This window comes from Sus scrofa, chromosome 8 (genome assembly GCF_054392235.1).
Source record: "Sus scrofa isolate SSC_HxYL_T2T_F1_AM1 chromosome 8, Sscrofa_HxYL_maternal_Yorkshire_Landrace_v2.0, whole genome shotgun sequence".
Classification (NCBI taxonomy): Eukaryota; Metazoa; Chordata; class Mammalia; order Artiodactyla; family Suidae; genus Sus; species Sus scrofa.
Window position 1 is genome coordinate 136,513,281 of NC_139390.1, and position 16,642 is coordinate 136,529,922.

At 40.1% G+C, this 16,642-nt stretch overlaps 1 protein-coding gene across 1 annotated transcript in view; it reads left to right on the top strand.

Moving 5' to 3' along the window:
- Positions 1 to 16,642, top strand: part of FAM13A (family with sequence similarity 13 member A) — a 307,599-nt gene that overhangs the window by 37,757 nt on the left and 253,200 nt on the right. Inside the window, 1 exon segment of the mRNA NM_001441946.2 lies at positions 7,167 to 7,344. Coding sequence (NP_001428875.1) covers positions 7,167 to 7,344 — 178 coding nt within the window.

Genomic DNA, 16,642 nt, shown 5'->3' on the forward strand with positions numbered 1-16,642 from the left:
CTGAGGAACTTCCATACCGTTTTCCATAGTGGTTGTACCAATTTATATTCCCACCAACAGTATAGGAGGGTTCCCTTTTCTCCACACCCTCTCCAGCACTTGTTATTTATGGACTTACTAATGATGGCCATTCTGACTGGTGTGAGGTGGTATCTCATAGTAGTTTAATTCATGCTTTGTTTTATTCTTATGTATTTTATAAAACATTTTGTGCCCATTCTTCTAGGCTTTTATGAAAATGCTGTTCCCCACAGTACCTAAAAGGCTGTAATTCACTGTAAATGAATGGAGATTCTATGCCCCCTCCCATTACTCACCAATTTTTGCTTGTTTGTTAACTGAGGAAACATTTCTTAAGTATTTAGGTGTTTGAGACGTGTGCTGTATAACAGTGATGCCAGTAACAGCGAACTTTGTTGGAGTCCACTGGAGTCCATTTCGTAGGTCATGCTGATTCGAGTTGCAGCTCAGCTACTTGGTGGCTGTGTGAACATGGACAAGTTAACCTCTCTGTTTCAGTCCCGTCGTTCCTAACAGGGGGTGCTTTCAATTCCTGTTGCTGCTGTGACAGAGTAACAGAAATTTAGTGTCTTCAAACATCCCACACTTACTATCTCATTGTCCTGTGAGAAGGGTGTCAGCTCAGCTGGTGTCTCTCCTCTAGATCTCACAAGGTCAAAACCAAGGTGTCCATCCGCATGGGTTTTTTGCTGCTTCCAGGCTCATTCAAGTTGTTGGCAGTGTTCAGTTCTGTGGTCATGAGGTTGCGGTCCCTGTTGGCTTCTGGAGGCTGTCCACATTCTTGGGCTTGTGACCGCTCTCCATCTTGAGTCAGCAGCAGCTGATAGATTAGCAAGTTTTCGTAAATCCTTGTGAGAGACTTAATCAGGAAATAAAAAGCTACTTCCATAAACCTGGTGCCGTGAAGCTAAATATTTTGCTTCTTTTCATGGCTGACCTTCTCATGGCCCTGAGATGTGTTGGAGGAGAGATTAGCATTTTGTCCATTGTTTTGCCTTTTTTCTTCTTGAGCCTGAGATCCTGGGTACAGTAGGACAGTATCACTTTATGGCCATTGAAAAGTCAAAGCCCGTGACACGTGCTAGGATAAATGTCCAGATTAGCATTAGGTGCCATCCTGTGATGTGGGTGGGTCTGGCATTGCTAATTACAGCAATCATAATCTCTTTTTAATGAGAGGAAATACTTGTTGCAGGGTCCAGGGTTGGCTGCCTAATCTGTAACAAAAGATTTCATGGTACTGTCGACTGGGGAAAAAAAAAAAAATTCACAACCTAAAAGTTGAGAGTTAGGTTTGATTCAGTGGACAAAACTGAGGACTTAAGCCCGGGACACAGCATCTCTCATAACCCTGAGAGACTGCTCAGAAGAGGCCGAGGAGCGGGGTGGGGGGGGGGGTGGAAGGAGTAGGATATGTAGGAATTTTTGCAACAAAGACCAGATGGACCATCAAAAGATGACTGTTAATTGAAGAAAACCAGACATCTCAAGGAATTGAGTGCTTTTCTGTGTATGGAAAGCTGCACAGTCTGGGCTCACTGAAATCATTCCTTTGATTCCTCAGCTATCTGGGGCCCAGAGCCCTGTGCTTGCTCGTTCGCTTGCTTGCTTTTTTAAATCCTCAATCTCGGGGTGCAATCTGGGGGTGGCTAGTGGCTGAGGGGTGTCATGTCCTTCGTTGACTGACCTATCAGGTGGTCTTTTTAGTTCGCAGTACAAAGTTCTTCAACGGCTGAGTGGTTTACCTGTATACCACACATGCTATTTGCTAGGTGTTTATTCGTGATGTAGCTTGAAAAATGGGTGAAATGTAGCCCACAATGAATGAAATCTCTCAAGAAGCTTGGAGAATGCGCAGGGGCACTTTTCACTAATGGAGAAGCTAAGTTCTTGTCCTCGGAAAAGATTGATGAGAGGGAAAATGATGACTCTTTCCATTATTAATCAAAATTCCATCTGCACAGGTTTCGTAAGCCTTTTGGGTTCATGAATTATACATATTCTAAATTTTTATTCCAATTTAATTCTGGAAATAACTGCAAATTGAAAACAGTTAAAATGTCGTAATACATCTGCGGGGGTGCATTTCACGTCTATTTCTGAGCTGTGGAGTTTAATTGCTCAGTATCTTTCCCCTCTGACCATCAGATGACCCGTTTCTTCTCATTAAAATACTCCCAGTTCCTATGTAACATTCTGACGCGGCTAGTTCCATAAATGGACTAAATTATTTCACATTCCTTTTAGATATCGTTGAGATATAGTTGATACATACTATTACATCTTACTATGTTCGTGTCTTAAAAGTGTGTCTTATGTGTGTATCAATCTATTAAATTAATTTATTATTTATTTATTTTTGTCTTTTTAGGGTTGCATGTGCAGCACATGGAAGTTCCCAGGCTAGGGGTTGAATCGGAGCTGTAGCTGCCAGCCTACACCACAGCTCACGGCAACGCCGGCTCCTTAACCCACTGAACAAGGCCAGGGATCGAACCCACAACTTCATGGTTCCTAGCAGATTCATTTCCACTGCGCCACAACGGGAACTCCACCAGACACATATGTTTCATGTGTAAAACAAATAAGACACATTCAAACTCCATCCACCGTCTGCCTGTGTCCTCACTGTCTCACCACTGTCAGCCTGGTCCAGGCCAGCTGGCTTTTGTCTTCTGGGACTGTCACATCGGTCCCCTAACTATAGTCTCCTTGCTTTCTGCTGTGCCTCCCACAGTTGGGGTTCAGTACAGCAGCCAGAGTGGTCCTTTGGAGTCTTCCCAGAGCTCAAAACCCTGACCTGAGAAAAACCAAAACAAAAACGTGGCTTAGAAGAATGCAGTGGTCTGCCCTGTCCCCACGCACCCCCCTGTCCCCTGATGGCATTTCCTGCCATCGCCTCACCTACTACCACTTGGCCTCAGCCCCACGATCCGCCGGGGCCCTGGCATCCGCTGTTTGCTTCAGCTCTGCTCGGTTGTCACCACAGCAGAGAGGGCTCCTCGACCTTGGCAAGCTAAACACTGTACCTGCCTTATTAAGCAGACCTTCCTCAGCATCCCCCGCTCCTGTATCACTCTGCTTTGCTCCCCTTATCCTGCTTTGTGTTTCTTCATAGCACTTCTGTTACCCCATCACATATGTACTTATTTGATTATTGTCTGTCTCCCCTCAAATAGAAATTTTTTTTTTTAACGGCTGCATCTGTGCCATATGGAGGGTCCCAGGCTAGGGGTCGAATTGGAGCTGCAGCTGCCAGCCCACACCGCAGCCGCAGCCACACTAGATCTGAGCCACATCTGCAGCCTATGCCGAGGCTTGCAACAGCTCCCGATCCTTAACCCTCTGAGCAAGGCCGGAGATCAAACTTGTATCCTCATGCACACTATGTCAGGTTCTTAACCCGCTGAGCCACAACGGGAGCTCCTAGAATATGTTTAATAAAAATATGAAATTTACTTTGTGCCGTATCCCTGGTATTAGAGTCAGACACGCGGAAAGCACATAGTATCATAGGTAGTGTGCAATAAGTATACGTGATGAAAAATGCACCCAAGATAGAAGCGTTGCTAACTCCTATTTAGGACGTGAGACCTTGAGGGAGACGTTGTGATAACCAATATCCATGCAAGAACATGAATGAATTATGGTGGTGTTTGTTATATTGAGGTCTCAGTGGATCAGAAAATAATACAAGCAATAATGTAATTATCATGAACTTTTGTTTCTAGAAAACATCAAAAGACATCGTCCTCTTTGGCACATTCCCACTCCGTGCTCCCCTGGGCCTCTTCCCCAGGCTCCCTCTGAAGGTGTGGAGTAGTTATTCATCTTACATGTAGGAAGTCTTGTCTACACGGCGCTGCAGGCAGGCAGCAATGGCGATATTTACCACGTGTTTCTGGAGCTGCGATGCGGATCGCAGATGCTCAGTAATTAAGGCATCTGAGAAGAGGGGAGAGGAAATGTCATGCTAATAAAATAAAGTCTTGACTGCACTGTCAGTGTGTTTGAACAGAGACGCAGGAGGTGAATTAGGAATATTTAAGGTCAGATGCGGTGTGCTGCTGTCTGTGCCACTGAAGTCAAGGGCGCTCATGTCTTCGCCCAGAGGGGGCGCCAGCGAGTCTCTCTTCCATCAGAACAAGCAGAACTGCTTTGGGGTAGAAGGAGAAAGATGTATGTTCCCTCATATTTACTTTTGCTTTTGGAGAACATGTTTTGTGAGTCTTTCATTCATGCCATAAGGGGTTTCATGTTACTTTGGTTAAGCTGGAGATTGTCTGGATATGTGTGTCTCCCTTCCCATTGTTTTTGGTAAGTTTTATTTCCTGGGGAAATTATTCGTTGTATTTCAAGAGAGTGGATGTCAGTGGTCAAAGTACTGCTTCTTTTTCACAGATGGTATTGTCATAAATTCAGAATTATTTTGAATTTTTTTTTTTAACCTGGCATCTTCACACATGGCATCTTCACACCCGGCCTACCATAGATAGGGTTTGAGGTTTCATTTCAGAGCCAGAAAGAAGGCCAGAAGTCCACTGTCGAGGCCGTTGGAAAGCTGTTGCTTGAACCTTGAAATGCCGGACATTAAACCACAATTTTTAAAAGAGAGCACACACCCATGAAAACTTTGGATTAGTCACCATAAAAAAAGACAAAGGCAGGAGTTCCTGTGTGGTGCAATGGGACTGGCGGCCTCTTGGGAGCACTGGGATGTGGGCTCTACCCCCGGCCAGGCACAGTGGGTTAAGAATCTGGCGTTGCCGCAACTATAGCTCAGGGTGATCCCTGGCCCAGGACTCCATGTGTCAGAGGGCAGCCAAAAAAGAAACAAAGGAAAGAAAAAGGCAAATAGAGGTACATTTTCTCTTAGTTCATATTTATTCTTTATAATGTAAAATTGTGAGAAATGGGTCTTAGATTTATTTTTAATCACTCAAGACTTATTTCCATTTCTTTTTAAAAGAAGTTTTTATGACTGCATCTGTGGCTTCTAGAGGCCCCCAGGCTAGGGGTCAAATCTGAACTGCAGCTGCCGGCTTACACCACAGTCACAGCAATGCCAGATCCGAGCTTTGTCTGCAACCTATGCTGCAATTTGTGGCAGTGCTGGAATGTTAATCCACTGAGCGAGGCCAGGAATCAAACCCGCATCTTCAGGAAGACTATGTCAGGTCCTTAACCCACTAAGCCACAGTGGGAACTCTGTGGACTTGTTTCTATTTCTTACATATTCCTGCTAGGCTGGATCATAGTACAGTAGGAAATAACGCCATACCATGTGTCTTTATGGATTATCAAAATATTTGGATACTATTTCTTTCTGCTTTAAATATAACTTAATATGAAAAACCTCTAGTATCAAGAAATCTGTTCTGGAGTTCCCGTCGTGGCGCAGCAGAAACGAGTCCGACTAGGAGCCACGAGGTTGCGGGTTCAATCCCTGGCGTCGCTCAGTGGGTTGAGGATCTGGCCTTGCTGTGAGCTGCGGTGTAGGTCGCAGATGTGGCTCAGATCTGGTGTTGCTGTGGCTGTGGTGTAGGCCGGCAGCTGTAGCTCTGATTAGATCCTTAGCCTGGAAACCTCTATATGTCTCGGGATGAGGCCCTAAAAAAGCAAAAAAAAAAAAAAAAAAAATCTGTTTTGCCCTAAACATTATAGAGTATTGGATTACATTGTTTGTGATCTGTAAGAGATAATTATTCTAATCACGAATAGAATGCTCTACAATACGATTGTACCAAAGATTGCTATCTACACGTTTTTCGCATTGCTAACTTTGGCGGCATCACTTGTGCGTCTATTTATCACTAACATTCATAAAGGCGAAATGGCTCATATTAAAAGACATTTCACTAAAACCTCCGTGTGGTCATAAAATCAAATTAATGCAGGCAAAGCGGAAGTTACTTTGTTTTTCTAACGAGTACTTAACATTGCGTCTAGTCTGTGTCAAGCGCTCTATTTTAAGTACTTTACAACTGTCAACTCTTAATCCTCATCACAACCCTATGAGATAGTTAATATTGCCATGTACAAATAAGAAAACAGTTTAGTGAAGAGCCTAAGGTCATACAGGTGGCGGAACAGGATCCCAACCCCGGAAGTGACTCCCAAGCCTGCATTCTTATCCTATGCCTGTAGCCACTCAGGGCCGCCCTGTGACTCTCTGTTTGTTTTCTGTGTTTTCACTTCCTGCACATCATCTGTGTATCTTGTTACGCTGACTAATCCTCTTCCTTTTTGTCCTATTTGTCTCGCTTTTCTGTTTCTTATACTCTGGAATGGCTAAAGCAGCTGACCTGTCTACATTAAAGAATCCAATGTGTGTTAAATATAACTGGATTAAATTTTCATTCTCTTAGACATCTGTCTAAAGGATCCATTGTCATTATTCCCCTCAAGTATTTGCTGTGAAAGATTTGTATTTTCCTCTTGATAGAAAGTAGGAGTCAAAATTGCTTAAGAGAGCAACTCGACTGGATTTAAATATCGACAAAACAAATCTCTTGAGAATTGAGATGTCTGCCTGTAAAGTTTGCCACATTGCTGGCTATTTTTGGCTTTATACAAGCCCCAAATTACTAGGCTCTTATAGGAGGCACAGAGCAAATCCTAAACTCTATGACATGTGAATGATTAAAAAAATGATGTAAAAATTAAAAGTTTTCTTGAGTTTTTTCTGTGCACAGATTCCTGATGACTGAGTTTGGTGTCACTCATGATTATCCAGGGGGGTCTCTTGTATCAGATTTTATTCAACCAGGAGATTCTTGTTTGGAACAGACTTGAAAACAAAAATCAAATGGAAGATTCCACTATGGATAAAAAAAAAAAAAAAAAATACCAACCATTATCCTAACTTGTGGCAAGGGAACATAAAACCTATTTTACGCACTGAATAAAGTGCTTGTGGTTTTCAAGGTGTCTTCAGTACATTAGCAGTTCTTTAATATTAAAAAAGTCAAACCCTTGAGGATGAAAGAAGAGGTAAAAATGCCTCTTTTTCAGTGGGGCCTCTCGGTCTCTGGTAGTGATTTTCTGAATTTAAAGGTGAGAATGTTCTGTATTTGTGTGCCTTTGCTATTGTTACTATAAACTATGCCTGAGAACAATTTTTTTGTTGTTCTTTTTCTTTCCAGATGACAGACATGATGCTCAGGAGAGCAGCTTACGAGACTTAATAAAAGAGCTGCCAGACCCCCACTACTGCCTTCTCAAGTACCTCTGCCAGTTCTTGACAAAAGTAGCCAAGCACCACGTGCAGAACCGCATGAACCTTCACAATCTCGCCACGGTCTTTGGGCCGAACTGCTTTCAGTAAGTTGGCGAAGTTTTGCTGTTCACATCGTCACGTAGCCCTTTCCCTTTACAGCTGCCTGACAGCACTCGGGTGTAGACGTGTATTTCACTCTAAAACGTCACCCAGTTTTCACGGGAGTTCCATCTTGGTACTGAGCATTTTATGAGCCTTTTTATGAAACCATATTTGTAATGGTTTCAAACAACTTTGTTTAAAGTTCTGGGAGGAAGTTTTACTTTCGTGAAAAAGGACCTTTTAAAAAAAAAAAAAGTCTAATCTTCCACACTGATTAGCAAGAAGGGAAGGTGTGTGATACAGTGCATAATTTTTTTTTTTATTAGTATAAAGTTCAGACCATTGCCAATAGATGGAAAATAACAAGCAGACTATGTCAGTAAGAGAAAAATGTCACCTCAGCTACATTGATTTATTTTCTAGGAATACACCAGACTAGAAATAAACTATTCTCCTTGATGGGTGCTATGTCACTAGCCACAAGAACTCTTGTAAATCTTAATATTTTCTCTGTTATGCCTTAAAACTCGTTCGCTGTTGATACATGAAACACGATCTTGCGCACCAGAGATTTTGTTTTTCACTTTCCTATTAGGACATGTGATATCAAACATGTTCCTTCTACTTAGAAGGAGAGAGAAAGGAAGAACGCTCACTCTTTAAAGCTCGCAGACATTCTCAGCAAGTTTTTTAAAAATAGTTTCTCTGCTGATCCACTCTATTAACCTCCAGACGCATTCGGCTGCCTAGAACTGTAATATTACAGCCCTCGGAATAACTCTAAATATAAACTCTAAAGACAAACTCTCTAGTGACGACAGGGCTCTAAGGCATTTGCAGCCTATGGTGGAGAGAAGTTCCTTCCCCCTTGTAACTTTAGACATTTCCATTTTAAATAATTTCATTTCAGAAGCTATGCTCGGCTCTTGCGGGTGAATCTCAAACAGGGGCTCCACTGATACCTTAGGTTACTGAGGAACTCTGTGGTAGGAAAAAGGTTAGAGTGTTTCTTTTTACACCTATCTGCAGTGTAAACGTTGGGTGCCCTCTATGTAGGAAAGAAAGGTAAATCGAAAAGTGTTCAGTAATTTTGAAACCCTAGATTCTAGAAGAGGTGAAAATGCATTTGTAAATAGAACGCTTACCTAACAACATACAGGTCCACGCCGCATTGTTGGGCTTGGTGTGGAATTTCTGGTCACCTGCTTCATTTAATCACAATATCAAATAAGAAAAGAGTTTTTATTCTATACTCTACCAATCCGTATAGCCTGTCACATTTTTTGATTGTGGTAAAATAAAGTTTACCCTTTTTAATATGCAGATCAGCGTATTAAAGAACATTCACACTGTCGGGATGACAGTTGATGTGTATTTTCTAAACTTAGGGATGGAGAAGTCACTACTGGTTACTTTTCCTCACTGAAACAGAGTATAATACTTAGAACAGATAGTGTTCATTGAGCACTTACTAGGTACTGAGCTTATTTCTCTGATTGATGCCAAAGAGACAGAGGTAGCTTATTTTGAACTTGGAAGGTCCCCTGATTCGATCACGAAAAAAGTAGATACTTCAATTCCTATGACCACAGTTAAGTCAGTGACTACAGTTAGTTCATAAATGTTACAATGATTATCAATAGAAAGCCTGCCATTTAAGGACACTTCTGTCCCCATGAACCATTGAAAGACAAGGGAAATGCTTTTCTTAATAACTTCAGTTGTGTATACACCGTATGGTCAGTAGATGAGGACTTTTTTTCTGGTAAGGGGAAAGCTTCATAAAATAAGGTTCATTTTTTTAACAGCTGTACCTTTTAGATGCAAAATGATATTACTGTGAAATATACAATCATAAAAGTAGGAGAAAATGCACCAATAATGTATGATCGGCGTTCTGGATGCTGGGCTTATAGGTGGCTCTTCATTACCAGGTTTTCAACATGTACTTCCAGTTATAGGGTATTAAATTTAGATGATTGGATAATAGTGTCATTGTAAAATGTTCAAATAATATGGGTATATAGAATAAAAAAATCTCCTCCTTTAGTTCCTCCCATTTGTCAGCTGAAAAATATGCACAACCTAAAAGTTGAGAGCTATGTTTTATTCAGTGGACAAACCTGAGGACTTAAGCCTGGGACACAGCATCTCAGATAACTCTGAGAGACTGCTCCAAAGAGGCCTGGCTGCGGAGCCAGGAGGTAGAGGAGTTTTTGCAATGACGACTAGGTAGGCAAACCATCCTAAGAGGAACGTCAATGCAAAAAGAAAAACAAAAACAGATATCTCAAGTTAAGGAACGTAGCACTTTGCTTTGTGTGGGAAGGTGCAACCGTCTGGGCTCACCGAAATCATTCCTTTGATAGGCACCTCAGCTGTCTGGGGCCCGGATCCTGTACCTCTTTGTCCTGAGTGTCCCCCACTATTGGGGGTAGTTGCAGCAGTTGACTGCTAGAGGACAGGCATCCTGTTTCGGGGCTCACCACTGGGGCAGCTGTGATGTGATGTTTGATGACTGCAACATCCTTTGTCCACATGGCACGGACATTTTTCATTAACATACTCCTCCTCTTCCCTCTGGAGATAAAATAGGCCGCCCCAGGTATATTGCTCCTTCTTTGGGGATACACCCACAAATCTGTTTTTACACGTAAGTGGGATCAAGATGCCTATGAATCTTCATTGATTTATGGTAGCACTAGAACTTCTAATGTCAAAGTATTTATATACGTCATTCTTTCAGCTGTTAAATAGTGTGGATTTGTTCTAACTTAATGAACATTGAGGTTGTCGATTTTTTGATGTTAAAATAGTTGCAGTGAACATTCTGTGTGTAACTCTTTACATCATTCTTGTTGCTTTGTGGGAGTTTTTTAGGTCTTTTAGAGAATAATCGTTTATCCATTATAAAGATGACATTTTCTGCTATTCTGTTGCTTGCCTTTGGGCTTTATTTATGGTGCTTTACTAAATTTTTTCAATTTTAATTTACTTAATGTGTCAACTTTTCCTCTTTTTTGTCAGGATTTAGGTCTTAATAATGTTTCTAAGTAATATTAATAATGTGGTCTTGCTTAATAATAACAGTGCAAAGATATTAAACATGTATTTTTCTTTTGCTGTATTCATAAGCCTTTGTGATGAGGTTTTTACTTTACCTAGAACTTATTTCTGTATATTTCACATATAAAGTCAGTTTGATTTTTCTTCAGATAGCTAATTGTTACAAAATCACTCCGTGAATGAGACACCTCCTTGTTAATTTGCAATGCCAATTCTATTACATATTTACGTCCTACGTGTACATGAATTTATTTCTTATATTTGTAAGGCTTTCTCCTATTCTCCATATTTCCGTTACATTTTCTCTTTCAGAGGAATTTTGGAGTCTCCTGGGTAAGTGGTGTCTCATTTTGGTTTTGATTTGCATTTCTCTGATGATTATTGTCATTGAGTATCTTTTCATGTGCTTACTGGCCATTTGTATATCTTTGCAAAAATGTTTATTCCGATCTTCTACCTATTTTTAATTGAATTATTTGTATCTATTATTGAATTTCAAGACTCCCATATATATTGTGGCTATAAGTCCCTTATCAGGTATAGGATTTTCGTATATTTTCTCCTATGCGTTGCTTTTTCATTTTTTTGATTGTGTCCTTTCAAGCATAAATGTTTCATTTTGATAATCTGATATATATATAGATCACTTATGTTTCTGGTGTGACTCTAAGAAGGCTTTGCCTGACCTATGATGATTTTTCTTTTGTCACCTATGTTTTTGGTGTGAATCTAAGAAGGCTTTGCCTAACCTATGATGATTTTTTAAGAGCTTTATTGTTTTAACTCTTATATTTAAGTCTATGGAGTTAATTTGGAGTTAATTTTTGTGTGGTATAAAGAAGAAATCCAACTCTATTCCTTGTGTGTGGGTGTGCAGTTGTCCATTTGTTGTTTGTGCATTTGTTGAAAAGACTATTTTCCCCCACTGAATTGCCTTGGAACTCCTGTCATAAATCAGCTAACCATATTATTAGGATTTATTTATGGACTCTCAGTTTTGTTCCATTCATCTGTGAGATATCTATCCTTATTCCATCACCACACTATGTTGATTCTTGTGGTTTTTTAGTAAGTTTTGAAATGCGAAAGTGTTTTGTTCTTTTGTTAAATTGATTCTCAAATGGGTATTCTTTTGGATGCTATTCTAAAAATGTTTTCTTAACTTTTTCCTCAGTTTGCTTATGGCTAGTGCTAACATACTTTGAGTTTGCATTTATTTTATTATATATGAATTTGAACACTTTGTGTCTAGGGGCTATTGGTATATCTCTCTTGATAATGTGTGTTTATGTCTTTTGCCCATTTTCCTGTTAGATCCTCAGAGTTTGTTTGTTTGTTTTCCTCTTGTTGGATATTTATTTTTGGTCTCTTTTCCCCCTGGTAGAGACACATTTAAAACTCTAATTTCCTCTCAGTACCATTTTGTCACATCACTTTCAATATTATTGTATCTCTTCTTGTCTAAGTCGTAAGGCCTGTGTATCAAGCAGGGATTTGACTGGGTAGTGCTCTTGGGAACTACACCTGTAAGGAATAGAGGAAAGTAAGATTAGGCAGAAATTGAACTGCTGTACAGTTGTAACAAAGGCCTCACTCAGTCCCCAGGTTACTTAGAAGCTGGAATGGCCTTTCCAAGGTATCCTACATTGACTTGAGGGGGTTGTTCCATTTACCCCATCTCTGTCAGTCACTGGAGGTGAGTTGTGTCTACAGAGATGGTATAATCTTAGCGGGGGAAACTCAGTTATGAGCCAAAAGTAGATAACACTCCCAGCACTGAAGTAATGGATACTTCTGGTATGAAGGGGCTTGTGAGAGTAGCACTCCACAGAAGCCACTACATTTCTATAATAATTTAATATTATGATAATATTTTTATAACACATTAGGATACAATAATAAATACTTTCCTATGAAAAATTCAGCATACTTTAGACTATGTTATATATATTAGATGATTTTTCTACAGAAATCCCTAACATTCCAGTTTCTAAGACAAATATAAATCCTCCTAAAGAATATTATCCTTAGAGACTAATAGGAATTGCTTTCCCCAGGTTTTGATAATTGTTAAAATGGGTCCTAGATTTTTAGTAGTTTGGATAGGATGACATAATAAAGTTATTCTGGTCCTTGTTCTGCTGTTTGGTGGGTTTGACCTTCTGCATTATTTATCTTTCTGTTAAGTTTTCTGTAAAAAGAGACCTATAGAGTTCGCTTTGATGCTTAAGTGAGACCGTAAGAGAAAGTCCTGAGAAAGAGACACCTGGTAAAGCGGCGTTGAAATACATGGCCATTCAACTGAGCATGTTTATAGGTGCAAGAAGGGAGAGAGCAGGTGTTATACATTTTGCTCACCGTACCACTTAAAGAAGGGAGCTCCTTAGAAATGTGAAATGGAAGACATGGCAGTCTCCTTACTGCAGTTGTCTTAGTTTTCACTATCTTCTTACATATATTATGATATTACCATATTGGGTATGCTTTTCACTATTTAAATAAAATATTTTTGCCTTGTCCAAAAAAAACTTAATACAAACCAGCTCCTTCAACTTAGTCCTTGTATCAGACACATGTTTTATGACCTCCCCAGATTCTCTTGGCATTCCTCACCTCCCAGACCAATCTGCCACTAAGCATTGACCTTTCACCTGCCTTGAGAATGCTGGATCCTTCTCCTTGACTGCTGCCTTGCAGCTGGGCCAACCAGACACCTGCCTGGAGCTTTCCCCATCACTTTTGGACCCTGGACTAGATCTGAATTCCCGATGGACTGCCAGAAGGGCTGGATAAGGTGACCTGGAAGTCTATAATAGTGAAATCCCTCTGAGTGAACCATAACAATGGGCAAGAGGAATTGGGAAGAAACTAGAAAGGTCTCTTCTTTCACCCTCCCAGGGAATGCTCCATCCTATGGCTTCTCTCTGCCATCAAACACAGCAGTGAATTCCAGGCCATCAAACACAGCATCTTTCAAATGAACTGCTATATCTTGAGGTTCTTTGTGAAATGGCTGTGCATACTTTTCAGTGTTTCACATTCTCACTTGCCTCTTTTCCTCACCAGTGCCGCCCTGTCCCCAGCTCCCAAAATAATGCACCCACGTCCCCATCCGTGTCCCAGTCTCCACTTTTTTGGGAATCTGCTCTAAGGCGTTGTGCACCTGAGGATACAGCAGGCTGTTCCAATTCAGGAGGAAATCCACTCTCTTAAGATAGAGGGAGAGATGATGTCCTCCAAGAATTTTAAAGGATTATGTTGGCTATGCACGATTTTTTTTTTCACATGTGGATCTTGGAACCTAATTTCCTCATAAACAGCAACACCACCGTAAACATTTTACCCTCTCATATTATCCCCCAGTAATATTCAAAGGATATTACTATCCTTTGAATTTGAAGTTTCCTTTGAGATAAAGGTATTTAAAGCTGAAACGATTCTAGAAAAACCTACATACTTGTATTTACTATTACTCAGAGTTAATTTAAAAATCAATTTATTGGGAGCTCCCATTGTGGCTCAATGGTAGTGAATCCTACTAATATCCATGAGGACACAGGTTTGATCCCTGGCCCTGCTGAGTGGGTTCAGGATCCGGTGTTGCCGTGAGCTGTGGTGTAGGTCGCAGATGTGGCTTGGATCTGGCATTGCTGTGGCTGTGGTGTAGACCGGTGGCTACAACTCCAATTGGACCCCTAGCCTGGGAACCACCATAGGTAGTGGGTGTGGCGCTTAAAAATTTTTTTTTAAGTAAAGAAAAAAATTAAAAATCTATTTGTTAAATAGACATTGATAAAGACCAAAGACAGCCTGATGATTCTTTAGCTGAGTTGTTTCGGATAGTTTGTTAATATTCTTGACATTTTGCACTAAGCCCCTAGTTTCCATCATTTAATAATATCAATAACAGGAGTTCCCGTCGTGGCGCAGTGGTTAACGAATCTGACTAGGAACCATGAGGTTGCGGGTTCGGTCCCTGCCCTTGCTCAGTGGGTTAACGATCCGGCGTTGCCATGAGCTGTGGTGTAGGTTGCAGATGCGGTTCGGATCCAGCGTTGCTGTGGCTCTGGCGTAGGCCAGTGGCTACAGCTCTGATTCGACCCCTAGCCTGGGAACCTCCATATGCCGTGGGAGCAGCCCAAAGAAATAGCAAAAAGACAAAAAAAAAAAAATAATAATAATAATATCAATAACATCAAATTTTAGTCTCCAGTAATTAAAACAAATCTACTTGCTACTGATAAGTAAGCCGTTTTGATCAAGTTCTGCTTCATCTCTTTGCTTCCTTTGCCTTTTGTTTACAGATCTGTAAATTAATCCTGTCCCTTGAAACAAATATTTCAATGTTAAGAAGGTAATCAGTCATTTATAGGTGTTTCTGAAGCTTAAAGAGAGAAACCCGTTTTAGATTTTGAATGTTAAGGTGTGTCACATGTACTTCTATCCCAGATGTTACATTTTTCCTTAGTGGTAGCATAAAAACAGCTGTAAAGCTTCTATTGGTCTCCTTTAAATCTTGCAGAAAAATAGCGCACACGTGTGTATGTGTGTGTGTTTGTGTGTGTGTGTGTGTGTCAGCGTGAGAGGGATTAGGTATTTGGACAACATCAGTTAATATTAGATGAGATCAGCTAAATTTGTAGACACAAACAGGATGTGTAACCAGATAAGTCTATAATGTTACTGTCACCTTATCTGCTAACTGCTACTAAGCAGCTTTGTTTAGTTTGGAGCCCAAATGTTACTTTTGGGAAACTGGTGATTTGGATTGAAAAATGTAGATACTTGATTTTCAAAAAAATTAAGCCCACACCCTAGTCTCATATTCATAGATTTATAACCTGTTAGCGTGTCTTTTTACAAAATGCAAGTTGCTCATTTATTTATTTATTTTTGTACAATTACATATATTGCCATCATCCTCCCTAATCATGTTTTTGGTATTTGAAGAATGAGTGACGGGAAATTTTGGTCCTTCTCTGCTAAAACCTGGGCCAGCCCTTTCCCGTGGTTTAATTCATTGCCTTTTAATTCTGTGTTATCCGTTCCCCTGTCACTTCCAATTTTTATAATTAACTCTCCAGTTGCCTTTTTTTAAAAAAAAATGGGTATGTTTATTTTTATTATAAAAGTAACATGTATTAATTATAAAAAAGAATTTTTTAATACCAGAAAACCACCGGCGTAAGGATGAAAATTAAAATCATCTGTAATTCTATACCCAGATGCAGTCACTATTCATACCTTGGTTTTTGTGCTTCTGTATTCCTTCCTCTGCATGTTCACCTGTATGTTTATATTTGTTTGATTAAAGATGGGTTAGCAAAATGATACTACTTTATAACTTTTGTTTAAAAACTTCATGTCATCTACCATGGCAATTTTCCATGCTTCTAAATAGAATTCTACCTCATCATTTCTAATGATTGCATAGTGTTTGGATCTTTGGATCAATATTCTTTACTTAAGCCATCCCCATAAATGGCATTTCACAATTTTTTCTCAGCAATAATAATAATAGGTAACATTGAGTGAGTGCTTACTAAGTTCCTGGCACTGTTCTAGGTACTTTATTTATTTGCTTATTTTATCCTTAAAACCCCTTGAGGCAAATACTATTATTATCTCTGCTTTATCCATGAAGAAACCGAAGCATAGAACGTTTGACTTGCCGAAGGTCACATGCTCGGTAGAGGTTCGCGTCAGGAGTCTGGATCCAGACAGCCTGGCTCCTCCACTCCAAGCTCTTAATCACCCCTCTGTCACTGTTGGCCCCATAAACAGCGTCACCAAGACTATTCTTGAACATACATTTTTTTTTCACTTCACTAATTATTTTCTTTGGATGTGCTTTCGGAGGTAGACTTGCCTCGTCAAAGCATAGGCGTAGCATCAAGTTTTGATTCAGGCGTAGGTTGTACCAGTTCATGGTTTGAGCAGCAGTCAGAAGGTGCCCCCTTTCCAACACCTTCTCCAGTACTGATGTTAAGATTCCTTTCCACATTTGCCCATATAAGAAGTGAATATTGTGTCTTTTAAAAATTTTTATTTTTCAGTCGTGAGCTTTTACATATTTTAAAGCCTGTTTTCCCATAGAGTTTTTCGTCTGTAAATTGCCTGTTTGCTTTTTCAGTTTTTCTGAGCTGGTGAGATTTTTTTTTCTGGTAATTGACTTGGAAGAAGTCTTTTGGTAGCACAACTGTTAACCTACTCATATATTAGAAATACAGCTTA